At 37.3% G+C, this 14,171-nt stretch overlaps 1 protein-coding gene across 1 annotated transcript in view; it reads right to left on the reverse strand.

Annotated features, from left to right (window-relative positions):
• Positions 1-1,909: 1,909 nt before the first annotated feature.
• The window catches only part of LOC133634204 (ATP-sensitive inward rectifier potassium channel 12-like), a 28,037-nt gene continuing 15,775 nt past the window's right edge, over positions 1,910-14,171 (reverse strand). Inside the window, exons 2-3 of the mRNA XM_062027290.1 lie at positions 6,631-6,809; positions 1,910-4,852 (exon numbers count right to left, since the gene is read on the reverse strand). Coding sequence (XP_061883274.1) covers positions 3,223-4,852; positions 6,631-6,722 — 1,722 coding nt within the window. The 5' untranslated portion in view covers positions 6,723-6,809 and the 3' untranslated portion in view covers positions 1,910-3,222. The remainder of the gene's footprint in view (positions 4,853-6,630; positions 6,810-14,171) is intronic.

Raw genomic sequence — 14,171 nt, forward strand, 5'->3', positions numbered from 1 at the left:
TTGCTGCACCGTTGGTTTTTGGTGCTTCCATAGCGAGACTACTCACAGATGTAAGTTAGAAAATGTTGTGGTGACAACGCCCATAGCCACGCCCCCACCGCCACAGGTATCTTGGCAGTTTATGGGAAACACTGAACATGTTTCAAAAAAGCTGGCACAGGTGGCAAAAAAAGAGTGAGAAAGTTGAGGAATGCTCGTCAAAGACTTATTTGGAACATCCCACAGGTGAACAGGCTAATTGGGAACAGGTGGGTGCCATGATTGGGTATAAAAGCAGCTTCCATGAAATGCTCAGTCATTCACAAACAAGGACGGGGCGAGGGTCACCACTTTGTCAACAAATGCCTGAGCAAATTGTTCAAGAACAACATTTCTCAACCAGCTATTGCAAGGAATTTAGGGATTTCACCATCTACGCTCCGTAATATCATCAAAAGGTTCAGGGAATCCGGAGAAATCACAGCACGTAACATTGAATGCTCGTCGCCTTTGATCCCTCAGGCGGTACTGCATCAAAAAGTGACATCTGTGTGTAAAGGATATCACCACATGGGCTCAGGAACACTTCAGAAAACCACTGTCAGTAACTACAGTCGGTCGCTACATCTGTAAGTGCAAGTTAAAACTCTACTATGCAAAGCCAAAGCCATTTATCAACAACACCCGGAAACGCCGCCGGCTTCGCAAATGTGTCTCCTCAGTTCTCAAACCTTTACTGAGTGTTGTTAAAAGGAAAGGCCATGTAACACAGTGGTGAAAATGCCCCTGTGACAACTTTTTTGTAATGTGTTGCTGCCATTAAATTCTAAGTTCATGATTATTTGTAAAAAAAAAAAAAAAAAAAGTTTCTTAGTGTGAACATGAAATATCTTGTCTTTGCAGTCTATTCAATTGAATATAAATTGAAAACGATTTGCAAATCATTGTATTCTCTTTTTATTTACCATTTACACAACGGTGACAACTTCACTGCTTTTGGGTTTTGTGTATATATATATATATATATATATATATATATATATATATATATATATATATATATATATATATATATATATATGGCAATACGTTTGTACACCCCTGGTCTACATCATGCTCTTAAACCGAAGAAATAATCAATAGAACTAAACAGTGTTTATAATGTAAAGTAATCATAAAATATAATAATAATGCAAGTAACCATTTAATATGATTTCAACTTAAATTTTCCATTACTGTAGAATTTTTGACCATTGTACTGTTATTCAAAAGGTAAATGACTTTATTCTAAATAAATAAACAAAAACTTTTAAGTGACTCATTTCTGTAAACAAAAATTTTACTTTTTTCCCCAGTTGGTAAAACGACGTTGGATGCTGTCATTTTTTTGTCGTCGAATTTGGAATGTCGCACAGAAATTAATCTTACAGGAATGAAGTCAGATTTATTTAATTTTTTAATGTTGCTATTTTAAAAATGAATGATGGTAAAACATTTTCTTTATTATTATTTATTTATTATTATTATTTATTATTCTTTATTATTACTATTATTATGTGGGCTCTGTACCGAGGATGTCGTTGTGGCTTGTACAGCCCTTTGAGACACTTGTGATTTAGGGCTATATAAATAAACATTGATTGATTGGTTGATTACATAATACTTTAATTTGATTTTTTAATTTTTTTAAGAATTTGACCCAAATTTGACCAAGATCAAGTTTTATCAAGAAAAAGGCGAATTAGCTAGGGAATTAAGTTATTTCTGTTAAAAAAACGTCATGAAGTAAAACAAATAAATAACAATTTAATTTAAAAAAATTTTTTTTTGATAAAGTCATAATCCTACAAGAATGCTGTTGCATTTTTTTTCTTAAAAAAACTAAATTTCACGATAACAACGTCTTAATTTTTCAAAAAGGATCATAGTCTTAAAAGGGTGCATCAAAAGGTGATATTTTTCGATAATTGTCGTCTTAAAGAATAAAAACATTTTGTCATTTTTTTCTTAAGTAGTTCTAATCGTACGAAAATAAAATGTAACCGCCAAGTAATATTTTTTCTTTAAAAGGTCATAAATCGCAAAATAAATTGTAATTTAGGAATGAAAAACATGGGAGACAGACATTTATTTATTGAGAAAAACATCGGTAGGATGCAAAAAATACATATTTTTTTGCAAAATCTCTTTAAAAAAAAAAAAAAAAGGTTTTTGAAAATACCACTTCATCACTTTTTCCTGTGAAAATATGACTTTGTTTTAGTCAGATTACTTCTTTATATATTATTATTTTGGAATTCTATCCTCAAACAAAATCAACATTTTATTCTCTATGACTTTTGTGCTAAAAAAAAATGTATTTAATAAAGATAAATCTATTTTTTTATGTATGGCCCTAATACTCCTTGGCACTGACCGACATTTAAATATTCACTTAGAATGTAGTTATAGTCATTTCAAAATGGGAAATTGCCTAATCACTAATCAATAAATTGTTTTATAAAACAATTCCATCGTGCAGCCTCAGTTACAACTGTTCGCTACTTTGTATCAGAAATGGCAATCGCCGAGGATGCACGTGCATGTACGAGCCAGTTTGCCCGCGAATAAGAAGGAACTTATTGACTACAACATCATACTAAAATGGCGGACTCGCGCAAATCTCTTCGGGTAAATCTCTACCATATATGGGTACATCTGCGAACGTCACACCTGGTAAGAACGTGTGCAAATTCCAAACAGCTCGTTTGGAGGAAGTATGAAGGAAGGCAAGATTGTTTTATAAACATCTCCGCCATGCCTCCATGGTGTATGTCACCTTTTCGGGACTTATGCAGATCCCAAATACACAAAAACATGTACCAATCGTTAAGAAAAGTTGCTTTTGCATAGTAGGTCCCCTTTAACGCATTACAATTAGCTCTTATCTCAGAACACTCTCAAGTTGAGGTACCACTGTATCTGCAATGAAAGCACACTATATTTACAAAATGCAAGTTTGGTTTCCTCAGAGCTCGTGCAGTTATAGTTCTTGTCACTGGAGATAAATCCATAGTCGTTGTTACCTAGAAGAGAATGTACAATTCCTGAAACCAGCACAGTTTTTTGGCTGAAGCCAAGACATGAGTTTGAGAGAAAGCAGCAAAAAATGTTGCATCCTTCCTGAACCTTTCGTTCCAGATGAGTTCAAAGGACTCGGATATTGAGAGGAAACAAAAAGGAGGTCTTGACTGGTGACTGGCTTCAGACTCCAGACTCTCGACTGATGTATAAAGGTAGACCGGGCTGTAGTTTGTCAAGACTGATCTGATTGTCGGTGTCCAGCATGCAGAGCATCTCAACCATCTGCTCCTTTACAAATGTCTCCTTGAGGCCCAGGTGAAATTCTCCTCGCAACTTTGCCTCTTCTAGGCTTCCCGACTCCCTGTTCTCCTCCTCCTCCTCGTCATCATCCCCGCAGCAAAGTGCTACCTCGTTTTCGTAACAGAAGGCGCTCGGGGAGTGGAGGCCCAGGATTTGGCGGGCCGCCCTCGGAGCAAACGGTGACGGCGACCTGGAGAAACTCGATGCTGAAGACGAGGGCGGACCGCCGCTGCCCGCCTTCTGGCTGAGCTCCCTGGCACTGCAGTGAGGGGTGGATGGCACTTCGTACGTCTTGTGGAAGCGAGAGTAGTCCACATGGTAGCGGTTCCCCTTCTCAAAGACCACCGGCTCAAAGCGTTGACCCCATAATATCTCCTTGGCTAAGTAGGAGCTACGAGCCTGGGTAGTCATTGCCGTGGCCTCCACCATTCCCTCCAGGATGACCACAATCTCAAAGTCTTCCTTCTGTAAGTCTGTGCTACTCAGATCGTACAGAGGACTGCTCTTGTTGATCTCGTGGACCACCACCAGCGGTGACACTAGAAATAGTCGGTCCAGACCGTCGTCATAACCGACGTCTATGTCTGTTTGCTCCAAAGGGAGGTACTCGCCCTCAGCAGTTACTTTGGGCTTAATGAGCTGGGCACGGACATGCGCCTCGACGATGTGGCTCTTACGCATGTTCCCCAGGCGCCACATCAGGCACAGCTTCCCGTCTCGTAACGCGATGACGGCATGATGCGAGAAGAGCAAGGTCTGAGCCCGCTTCTTGGGCCGCACCATCTTGGCCATGATGGTACCTATCATGAAGGAATCAATAATGCAGCCCACGATGGACTGCACAACCACGGTCACCACAGCCACTGGGCACTCTTCCGTGACGCACCGAAAACCGTATCCAATGGTAGTTTGGGTCTCTATAGAGAAGAGGAACGCTCCGATAAAGCCCTGGATGTGCAGAATACATGGCCGCCATTTGTCCTGGTCGTCTTCCGCCTTGCTTGGAGAGTCTCCTTCTTGTACGGCGGCGTGGAGGTCGAAGTCTCCATGAACTAGCGCCACTCCCCAGAAGACCACACCGAAAAACAACCAGGACAAAAGGAAAGTGGTGGTGAAGATGAGCAGCAGGTAGCGCCAGCGTATGTCCACACAGGTGGTGAAAATGTCAGCCAGGTATCTGCGTTGTTTATCCTCCATGTTATCAAAGACCACGTTACACTGGCCGTTCTTCTTCACAAACCGACTGCGGAGGCGACCCGTGCCCAAGTCGAAGCCGACATGTCGACAGGACGGCGAAGCGCGGCTGCTGTTGGGGACCATGGAGTCGTCCGTCGGTCTCAGAGACAAAGCCCCACGTCCTTCTTGTTCCCCGGGGTATTTTACCGCTCCTTCATCCTCAGCATGCATGCAGGATCCCGTCAGGGTCTGCTGAGTCAGAGGACTGTGGCCATTATGGAGGCTCAGGGCTGAGATCTTCAGGGCGTCCTCGTCTGTGGAAACAATGCTGTATCTGAAAAACAGAAGATGATCTCCGTGTCAACACTGAGTGGTTTTTGGTTTTTAGTTTCAACAGCTAACAAGTTTTCTAACACTCTAACACACACTGGTGATGGGGCTGAAAATACAAGAAAATACAAATGCAGTTACTGAAAACCGTACATTGATGATATCGTCGTGCGAACCAGCCTACTCTGCAATGGTTATGCAAAACATAAATGTCCACTGTAGAGGACGGTAGGTCTCGGATATACGCCAAGTACATATAAATATATTACTCTAGGGGCAACATTTCTAGGAAGCTAAGGACAGAGGGGCCGGACTTCTCCCGTCAACAAATATATTCTTATTTTGAGACTCATCATGGACATTAGTTTTTGGTCTATTTATTTGATCAGTTAAACATTACTGTAACGTTTTATTTGGAGGTATCCCCATTGCTATCATTAAAAGATTACAGTTGGTACAAAATGCTGCTGCTCGACCTTTGACAGGGACAAGAACATTTTAATATTGAGAGTCCAGTCCATAGTGGATCTAACATAATAGTGTGAGAGTCCAGTCCATAGTGGATCTAACATAATAGTGTGAGAGTCCAGTCCATAGTGGATCTAACATAATAGTGTGAGAGTCCAGTCCATAGTGGATCTAACATAATAGTGTGAGAGTCCAGTCCATAGTGGATCTAACATAATAGTGAGAGTCCAGTCCATAGTGGATCTAACATAATAGTGTGAGAGTCCAGTCCATAGTGGATCTAACATAATAGTGTGAGAGTCCAGTCCATAGTGGATCTAACATAATAGTGTGAGAGTCCAGTCCATAGTGGATCTAACATAATAGTGAGAGTCCAGTCCATAGTGGATCTAACATAATAGTGTGAGAGTCCAGTCCATAGTGGATCTAACATAATAGTGTGAGAGTCCAGTCCATAGTGGATCTAACATAATAGTGTGAGAGTCCTGTCCATAGTGGATCTAACATAATAGTGTGAGAGTCCAGTCCATAGTGGATTTAACATAATAGTGAGAGTCCAGTCCATAATGGATCTAACATAATAGTAAGAGTCCAGTCCATAGTGGATCTAACATAATAGTGTGAGAGTCCAGTCCATGGTGGATCTAACATAATAGTGTGAGAGTCCAGTCCATAGTGGATCTAACATAATAGTGTGAGAGTCCAGTCCATAGTGGATCTAACATAATAGTGAGAGTCCAGTCCATAGTGGATCTAACATAATAGTGTGAGAGTCCAGTCCATAGTGGATCTAACATAATAGTGTGAGAGTCCAGTCCATAGTGGATCTAACATAATAGTGTGAGAGTCCAGTCCATAGTGGATCTAACATAATAGTGTGAGAGTCCAGTCCATAGTGGATCTAACATAATAGTGAGAGTCCAGTCCATAGTGGATCTAACATAATAGTGTGAGAGTCCAGTCCATAGTGGATCTAACATAATAGTGTGAGAGTCCAGTCCATAGTGGATCTAACATAATAGTGAGAGTCCAGTCCACAGTGGATCTAACATAATAGTGTGAGAGTCCAGTCCATAGTGGATCTAACATAATAGTGTGAGAGTCCAGTCCATAGTGGATCTAACATAATAGTGTGAGAGTCCAGTCCATAGTGGATCTAACATAATAGTGAGAGTCCAGTCCATAGTGGATCTAACATAATAGTGTGAGAGTCCAGTCCGTAGTGGATCTAACATAATAGTGTGAGAGTCCAGTCCATAGTGGATCTAACATAATAGTGAGTATGTTTACTGAAGTCGACATTCCCTATCCTACCTGTTGACTCGCACCGCCCCCATGGCAATGGTGATCATCAGTCTTTGTCTGCTGGTGCAGTAATGTAGGCTGGGACGGGCGGTGCCAACCATGAAAGTTCTGTTGCTGGACCGGGATGCAATTTGAGCTCAGGTCTGCCTCGCATTTGTCAACGACAGCGTCTTCTCATCACACATTTTCTGAAAACAAACCAAAAAAAAAACTACTATTTTAATACGCAAGTAGTCACACTTTATACACAATATCAAGTACTGTACAGTATTGTATGTCAAACAAACATAACAAGGAGGTGATGGATTAACTTTATATTTGTTAACAAAGCCAGGAAAACAACAACGACATCCTGAACTGCGCTGTTTTGCCAACACAGAAGTCCCTTTGATGCCCTCACAAATGATCAGAAATCACAAAAATCCCAAATTAGCATTTTTCTACAATAATAAACATCTTAAAAATGACTATCCGCTTACAAGGATAAAAGAGCAGACAGAGAGGGTAGAGAAATGGTGTGTGTGTGTGTGTACTGTTGGAAGTGTCGCCGCTGAACGAAAAGTAGTCCTCGCCTCCGCTGTGAAATAAGTCCACTCTTCGGAAATTCCGTTCTCATCACATCTAAAAAAAATTGCTGTGGTACGAAGGCTGCTTCTATACGAGCGAGTACAAAAATTGCTGCCAGCGGGACAGGAAATGAATGAACGAAGCCGTCCATAGCGTTCCTACTCCTATGTATTCTTCATCCATCACTCCAAGCAAGGTTTGTAAGTTTTACAATATAACTAAAACTATTCTTCCTTACTAAAGTGTCCCATGTGTGATGTCTGCAGGAGTGTTTTAATGCATATTTGTACGTGCTATCGTAATGTAATGACGCTGGCGTCGTTAGCATTAGCTAATATGCTAACATGTTTACGAGTGTCTGTTGAAATTCTAAAATGATAAATAAATAATAAACAACATATCCCAATCCAAACTTATATAAACACATTACTGTCTGAAGAACAAATATACCGTAAATTCCGGACCCTCTTAATCAGGACAAAAGAGAAGTTGTCTTTTGAATTGGAAAATTTCCTGTTTTTTCCGAAAATCCAGGAAATTTGTAGTAGCATTTCTCGGGTAAAAATGTTACTACTTTAACATTTCTCGACCGTTTTCAAAAAAAATGACAACACTCATTCAGAACAGAATTTTTTTTTTTTAGCATTTTCCAGAAAATTCCCGCTTTTCCTGAAATTCCCCAATTTCCATGAAATTCTCATTAAAGGGATGGGACATTTTTCCAACTTCCACAATTCCCACATTCGATTCATCCTGGAAATTCAAACTTGTTCCACGTTCAACACATTTCTAGGAATTCCTGTTTTTTTTCTAACCTTATTTCCAACTTTTTTCAGTGCGATGACTCCTTTCACATTTGTTAACCCTTTTCAAGCGTTCCACTGTCAAAACATTCCTCTTTGTCAGGACAAAAAAACAAGTTGGTTTAAGAACTTTTCCCGAAATTCCGTAAAACCATTTTTAAATTAAAAAACTGTCACTGCGTCAGCATTTCTTGCTGAAGCATTTCTTGCTGAAGCTTTTCCCAAAATTTCCAGGACAATTCCCACATATTTTAACCTATTCAAACCATACCACCTTCAACACATTCCACTCATCCTGGACATTCAAACTAACACTTTCCCAAGTTCCAAACCAAATTCTGGTTTTCCTGGAAATTCAAACTCTTCAACATTCAAACCATTCCAACATTCAAACTATTCTTACATTCATACTACATTCTGTCAGCATTTCACTTCAACTTCAGCATTGGAGCGTTTACACGCAATAACTTAAAGAAAATACATTTAATTTATTATTTTAAAAATAAGAATACATTTAAAAACTATACGTTTTTATGCCGTCTTCATGCAACTAGAAGGAGCGTTTCTGACCTGTAACCTGTTTTGAAAAAGTTTCATTATAATTAATAAACCAAAGAATACATTATGAGAATCTGTTTGAATCGAGAATCGACTCTAAAACGAATCTTTACCCTAGGAATCGGATTGACTCGTTAGGTGCCCAAAGATTCACACCCCTAACAAATAGTTCCGTCTTTCTTGAGTCTCTTTGCTCATGCAAAATGAAAAACGATTAGTATAGAATTCAAACGAGAGATTTTTAATGGTGATTAATCCAAATGAATCCATGTTCAGCATTTGACAGCACTAGTCCTAACCCTAAACCCCCTATCCATAACGTAACTACATTGACTGTGTGGTCAGTGTAAAGGGCAACTAGAAAACTTTGTTTATTTTTATGGCAAACACACAAAATATGCAACATTTCCCTCCAAAAATATGTCAAAGTGTAATATTTGATGTGAAGTCATTAGAGACTTGAATAGGTCAATAATTTACCAAAACTTGGATTTTGATTCATTATTATATTTTGAGCAAAGACAGTTTTTAAGAAAAAAATCCCACTAAAGTTCTTAGGGATTCAAAACATTTTTTTTTTAAACTTTTAACCCATATATCTCTCATATCTTGATCAACTTCAGATATATCTGTTGATTATAAGTATTTTTAAAAATGTTTTTATGGTTTTTTTTGTCAGATGTCCTTTTTGTCATAGACAACTTAGTTTTTTATGGTAAACACACAAAATATGCAACATTTCCCCCAAAAAATACATCAAAGTGTAATATTTGATGTGAAGTCATTAGAGACTTGAATAGGTCAATAATTTACCAAAACTTAGATTTTGATTCATTATTATATTTTGAGCAAAGAGAGTTAGTTCTTGGGGATTCAAAAAGGCTCCACTCATAAAAGTGTTTTTTTTTTTTTTTTTTACTTTTAACCCATAAACCTTTCACATCTAGATCAATTCAGATATATCTGTTGATTATAGGTATTTTTTTATTTTTTATGTTTTGGGTTTTTATTTATGTATTTTTAGTTTTTGGTTAGTTTGTCTGATGTCCTTTTTGTCATAGAAAACTTAGTTTTTTTTATGGCAAACACACAAAATGTGCAACACTTTCCCCAAAAAATACATCAAAGTGTAATATTTGATGTGAAATAATTAGAGATTTGATTACGGTAGGTCATAAATTCACCAAAACTTAGATTTTGATTCATTATTATATTTTCAAACAAGGACCGTTTTAAATGAAAAAAAACCAAAAACTTCCTACATGGCAGCTTTGTGTTATTAGAATAAACATTGCAACTTTTTCTTGTTAAATTACACCTGTTTTTTTCTTTTTTTACACTTTGTATCTTTTTTTTTGGAATGATTATTTGTAGAATGTGTAAAAAAATTAGATGAGGCAATTCCTGAAGGAATTACGTGTGAATGCTCCAATGCTGAAGTTGAACTGAAATGCTGACAGAATGTAGTATGAATGTAAGAATAGTTTACATTTCCAGGAAAAACGGAATTTGGTTTAGAACTTGGGAAAGTGTTAGTGGAATGTTGTTATGTACGGGAGGAGTAGACGGCACAGACAACAAGGGGGCGTAGTTTAGCTCTATGATTGATTATATATATATATATATATATATATATATATATATATATATATATATATATATATATATATATATATATATATATATATATATACTACCGTTCAAAAGTTTGGGGTCACATTGAAATGTCCATATTTTTGAAGGAAAAGCACTGTACTTTTCAATGAAGATAACTTTAAACTAGTCTTAACTTTAAAGAAATACACTCTATACATTGCTAATGTGGTAAATGACTATTCTAGCTGCAAATGTCTGGTTTTTGGTGCAATATCTACATAGGTGTATAGAGGCCCATTTCCGGAAACTATCACTCCAGTGTTCTAATGGTACAATGTGTTTGCTCATTGGCTCAGAAGGCTAATTGATGATTAGAAAACCCTTGTGCAATCATGTTCACACATCTGAAAACAGTTTAGCTCGTTACAGAAGCTACAAAACTGACCTTCCTTTGAGCAGATTGAGTTTCTGGAGCATCACATTTGTGGGGTCAATTAAACGCTCAAAATGGCCAGAAAAAGAGAACTTTCATCTGAAACTCAACAGTCTATTCTTGTTCTTAGAGATGAAGGCTATTCCACTAAATTGTTTGGGTGACCCCAAACTTTTGAACGGTAGTGTATATATATATATATATATATATATATATATATATATATATATATATATATATATATATATATATATATATATATATATATATATATATATATATATATATATATATATATATATATATATATATAGATATAGATATATATATAGATGTATATATATAAAATAACAAACAAAAATATAAATTAAACAAGGGAATGGAGTGTGACAAAAATCCAAAAGTGTGTGTGTGTGTGTGAGACTATGTGTGGAGATTAGCTGTTGTGTGTTACAGGGAGTGTGGAGCGAGAGGCGGAAGTCCCGGAGGGGAAAGGCAGGCTCGAATGTCAGTAAGACAAGCAGGAAGTCGGGGGCCAAAGCAGTTGGAGGTCCGTGTCCAAGCGGGAGGTCGAGATCCAAGAGTCAGTCCGGGAAGCAGAGGAACAAAGAATGACGAGACACACAGCTCGTCAACGCGGGAACGAAGGTTGTACGGGAACAGATGATTACGTTCTGGCCCAGAACGCAGGTCTGCACTGGCTTAAGAAGCCCAGGAAGCTCATCACTGACAGGTGCGCTGAGTGCTGATTGATTGAGTGACGCGTGCAGGAGATGAGCGGCCGTGGGAACCTCCTTGGGGTTCATTGATGAGTGCGCATTGGCATGCGCCCGGGCCGTCACATATGAGTTGACGGTGGAATGGTTTGAATCGGTTGAAAACTGTGCAAATTGTGGAAGTTTATAACATTGATCATTCATTTTGAATGGGGAAAATGTCCCTGAAAAGTGGGAATTCTTGGAAATCCGGGTTGTTTTTTTTAATTGTTGAATGAGAGCACAACAATTTTGAACAAGCTAAATATTTTGGCATTGGAACGGTTTGAATCGGATACAAAATGTGGGAATTGTGGAACTTTGAAAAATGTCCCATTCTTTTCAATGGGAATTTAATGGAAATTTGGGAATTTCGTAAAAAAGTGTATTTTTTGGAAAATGTTAAAAGACTTGAATGTTCTGAATGAATTGAAATGGTTGGTGTTGGAATATTTCAAATCGTTCGAGCAATCTTGAAGTAGTAACATTTTTCACTGAAAAATGGTATTGAGGAATTTCGGGAAAACCGGGAATTTTTCCAGTTATCCTCATTAAATGTAATGTTTTGACAGTGGAACGGTTGTAACACATGACAGTGGCATAAAAGATGACAGGAAAAGCACAATTTCAGGCCTGTCAGCCTCGAGTAAATTAGAGCTTGAGCCATCCGCTTTAATGGAGGAAGGCCGATGGCGCTCGCCTCACTCCGATGGCCGTCCAGCCAAAACCAAACATTGGACGTCAAAACTTTGTAGCCAGGGTCGAAGTAGACAAGTGTGTGAACAAAATGAGATATTAAGCACCGAGCTACATGAAAGAATGGCTGAGCTACAAGAGGAGGTACTCTTGTCTTTTTGGCTGGAAATATCCGCCATTATAAAGGTGCGTACCCATTCTAGTGGCCCAATTTTTTTTTTGTTCGTGATTAGTGTTACCATGGTAACACGAAGTGTACCCCACTTGAAGTTCCTCTCTTGCCCTGAACGAGACCTTTCCGCTGGTATAACATGTGGGGGTTTGTTGGTCGGTTCGTCGCTTACTATCCGCAAGAGTTTAGGATAGAAAAAAATATATTTTTAGTAAACTGTGAAGTATGAGCAACTAGAAAATTCCCGCGGAAATTTTGATGGACCTGCTATCTGTGCCCTGGACCTCTGGCCGGGGGTCGCCGGAAGCCGCCGTACTTATTAGATGGTGCAGAGTGTCTGAATCTGTGAGTTTTAGGTGTCACTGTACAAACTGAGCCACAGAGCTAGCCTAAAACAGTAGCATTTTTACACCAAAATGATAACATGATAGCATGATAACAGTCAGCATGTTTCAAATTCATTCGCTACAGTCCAGGTGAGTAGCCAATCACAGGACGCGTAAATGTCACGTTCAACGTTTTTCTGTCAAAAAGTTGGGATTTTTTTCTGTCAAAAAGTCGGGATTTTCTCTAAGTGTCAAAAAGTCGAGATTTTTTCTAAGTGTCAAAAGGTTATTGTTTTTCTAAGTGTCAAAAAAAAATAATTCTGTGTCAAAAAGTTGGGATTTTTTGTGTCAAAAAATCGGGATTTTTTCTTAGTGTCAAAAAATCAGGATTTTTTCTAAGTGTCAAAAAATCGGGATTTTTTTCTAAGTATCAAAAAATCGGGATTTTTTCTAAGTGTCAAAAAATCTGTATTTTTTAGTACGTTTCAAAAAGTCTGGATTTTTTCTAAGTGTCAAAAAATCAGGATTTTTTTGTACGTTTCAAAGAGTCAGGATTTTTTCCAAGTGTCAAAAAGTCGGGATTTTTTCTCAGTCTAAAAAAATCTGGATTTCTTTTAAGTGTCAAAAAGTCAGGATTTTTTCTAAGTGTCAAATAATCGGGATTTGTTCTAAGTGTCTAAAACTCTGGATTTTTTCTAAGTGTCAAAAAATCGGGATTTTTTCTAAGTGTCAAAAAATTTGGATTTTTTTGTACTTTTCAAAAAGTCTGGATTTTTTCTAAGTGTCAAAAAATCGGGATTTTTTTGTACGTTTCAAAAAGTCAGGATTTTTTCTCAGTCTAAGAAAATTGGGATTTCTTTTAAGTATCAAAAAAAATCTGGATTTCTTTTAAGTGTCAAAAAGTCAGGATTTTTTCTAAGTGTTAAAAAAATCTGGATTTGTTCTAAGTGTAAAAAAATTGGGATTTTTTCTAAGTGTCAAAAAATCTGGATTTTTTTCTAAGTGTCAAAAAATCTGGATTTTTTTCTAAGTGTCAAAAAATCGGGATTTTTTTCTAAGTGTCAAAAAATTTGGATTTTTTTTGTACGTTTCAAAAAGTCTGGGTTTTTTTCTAAGTGTCAAAAAATCGGGATTTTTTTGTACGTTTCAAAAAGTCAGGATTTTTTCTAAGTGTCAAAAAATCGGGATTTTTTCTCAGTCTAAGAAAATCGGGATTTCTTTTAAGTATCAAAAAAAACCTGGATTTCTTTTAAGTGTCAAAAAGTCAGGATTTTTTCTAAGTGTTAAAAAAATCGGGATTTGTTCTAAGTGTCAAAAAATTGGGATTTTTTCTAAGTGTCAAAAAATCAGAATTTTTTTCTAAGTGTCAAAAAATCGGGATTTTTTTCTAAGTGTCAAAAAATTTGGATTTTTTTGTACGTTTCAAAAAGTCTGGATTTTTTTCTAAGTGTCAAAAAAAATCTGGATTTTTTCTAAGTGTCAAAAAGTCGGGATTTTTTCTCAGTCTAAGAAAATTGGTATTTTTTTTAAGTATCAAAAAAAATCTGGATTTCTTTTAAGTGTCAAAAAGTCAGGATTTTTTCTAAGTGTTAAAAAAATCGGGATTTGTTCTAAGTGTCAAAAAATTGGGATTTTTTCTAAGTG

The sequence above is a fragment of the Entelurus aequoreus genome, linkage group LG18, assembly GCF_033978785.1.
Source record: "Entelurus aequoreus isolate RoL-2023_Sb linkage group LG18, RoL_Eaeq_v1.1, whole genome shotgun sequence".
NCBI lineage: Eukaryota > Metazoa > Chordata > Actinopteri > Syngnathiformes > Syngnathidae > Entelurus > Entelurus aequoreus.